General features: G+C 54.2%; 1 protein-coding gene across 1 annotated transcript in view; it reads right to left on the reverse strand.

The window, feature by feature from the left end:
* srl (sarcalumenin) overlaps positions 1 to 2,133 on the reverse strand; it is a 6,726-nt gene continuing 4,593 nt past the window's right edge. The window contains 6 exon segments of the mRNA XM_067233603.1: positions 1 to 704; positions 706 to 873; positions 875 to 1,269; positions 1,272 to 1,352; positions 1,667 to 1,900; positions 2,088 to 2,133. The exon segment at positions 2,088 to 2,133 is cut by the window's right edge and continues 71 nt beyond it. Of these exon segments, the coding sequence (XP_067089704.1) occupies positions 540 to 704; positions 706 to 873; positions 875 to 1,269; positions 1,272 to 1,352; positions 1,667 to 1,900; positions 2,088 to 2,133 (1,089 nt within the window). The 3' untranslated portion in view covers positions 1 to 539.

Here is a 2,133-nt window from a genome sequence, read left to right on the forward strand (position 1 = left end):
TCCAATTTCACATTTTATTCACATACAAGGGAGCTGGTATCGACTGTTTTCAGTCTCAGGTTTTTAGTTTTTATACATTTTTACCTTTTTCTTATTTTGTTTTTTTTTTGTTTTTTCGTTCACATGTACGTTTTTTCCCGCCAAATATCCCAGACAGTCACACTGTGGATGTGCAAGGGAGAGAGGAGGGCATTTTTCAGGTACCGAGCTCGTTTAGTCTCTCCAGCACATATATCCCAGCTGCCTCGTCATCCGTTCTCACCCCCCCCGACCCTCCATCTGTCTCCCCTCCTTCCTCAACCCCTAAATACACCACCCCTCATTCTCCTCCGAAAAAACAACAAACAAACAGCAACAACAAAACGACTCCGTCTCCTCCGTCTCCCACCAACAACAATACAGGGCTCTCCGACCAGAGCAGGGTCGGACGACGGCAACCCCCCTCTCTCTTCTCTTATTCCCCTCATCTACACCTCTCCTTTACACCCCCTTCCACCCCCCACTCCTCTCTCTCTCTCTCTCTCTCTCTCTCTTTTATCTCAGTTTTTCCGGTAGCGGTTCTTAGGCTTTTCGCCACAACCGGTGACCTCGCAGGAGGTGAGCCGGGGTTTTTGGACGAGTTGATGCTGCTGAGCAGGGTCCGGCAGTTCGTTGGTGATGGCTCTCTCGATCTTGTCCAGCAGGCAGCCGCCCATGTAGGAGCAACTGGGCCGACAGGGACTTGAAGCTGGTCACCGGGTTGACGCCGAAGAAGTCACGGTAGGCGTCGCGGTTGGGCAGGTCGAACTTGCTGACGTTGGTCTTGGCCAGGATGGACTTGAAGATGAAGAACTTGTCGGGCTCGTCCACGATCTCCTTGAAGACCAGCTCGGGGGTCGCTGAAGAAGCTCATCTTCTCCTTGAAGGTCTGGACGTAGCGGTCCACCAGCAGGCCGTGGATGCGCACGCGGATCCCGTGCTGGCGGATGAAGGCGATCTTGTTCTCCAGGCGGTTCTCGATCACCTGGTTGAGGTCCTCCAGGAGGGAGATCTCCTCGCGCTTGAAGAGCTCTCGGCTGGTCTCGGCGGCGTAGTCGTAGGGCCAGAAGGAGCTGACGTAGACCCTGGGCGGCTCCGTCACGTTGATGAGGGGCGCCAGGCTCCAGAAGAGGGCGCCGTACACCCTCATCAGGTCCTGGGTCGCCAGGTTGTCGGCCTTGTTGAGGATGATGCGGATCTGGGACTCGCGGCCCTTCAGCTGCCTGAAGAGCATCTCCAGCTCCAGGCCACGTCCAGCTTGGTGGGGTCGAACACCACGAAGATCAGGTCGGCGCGATCGATGAACCACTGGCACACGTCGTTGAAGGGGTAGCCTGCGAGAGCAAGCGGATGGACGACGGTTACATCCTCTAATCCCTGTCCATTCGCAGGCCTCACAGATTCATATTCATAGAAATTCACAGACTCTTGAATTCATGGATACATTCGTATATGTTCAGGACACAGTGGGGTTAAGCTTGCTACATGGGAACATCTATATCTTACAGCTGGACCAAAAAGGAATTTTCTAGAGAGAAACGTTTGCAGACTTCCAGACTCTTCAACACTCAGACGTTATTCCAAACTGTCTACCTGAGTTTGAAAAGGCGCTGAAGCTCAACCTCTCTACCACGGCCAGGGGTCTCACCTCTCTCCTGCTGCTTGCGGTTCTCGATGATTCCGGGCGTGTCCACGAAGGTGACCCTCTCCAGCAGCTTGTGCGGCATCTCGATGCCAATCAGCTTCTCCAGGAAGTTCTGACCAAACTTCTCCAGGGGCGAGAAGGAGCGCGAGCTGTCCGCCGCCATGACGATGCCCTCCACGGAGCGAATCTTCTCGCCGTGCATGATGACGGTGAACTCGGAGGTCGTGGGCTCAGCGCCTGGAGAGGACGGAGGAGACAGAGGAGGGAGTTCACAAACAGGAAGGACGCTCTGAAGCGAGGACGGATAAACAAGGTGATGAGAGATCATGAAGGGATGGAAAGATGAATAGAAATCAGGGAATGTCACAGGGAATGAAGAGAAACGTGTGAGGAGAGGAGAATGAGAGCAGGGGGTGAGGCCTACCTGTGTACAGCTGGTAAGGGGTGTCCTGCAAACCAAGGAGGTAGTT

The sequence above is a fragment of the Osmerus mordax genome, chromosome 3 (genome assembly GCF_038355195.1).
Source record: "Osmerus mordax isolate fOsmMor3 chromosome 3, fOsmMor3.pri, whole genome shotgun sequence".
NCBI classification, from domain to species: Eukaryota; Metazoa; Chordata; class Actinopteri; order Osmeriformes; family Osmeridae; genus Osmerus; species Osmerus mordax.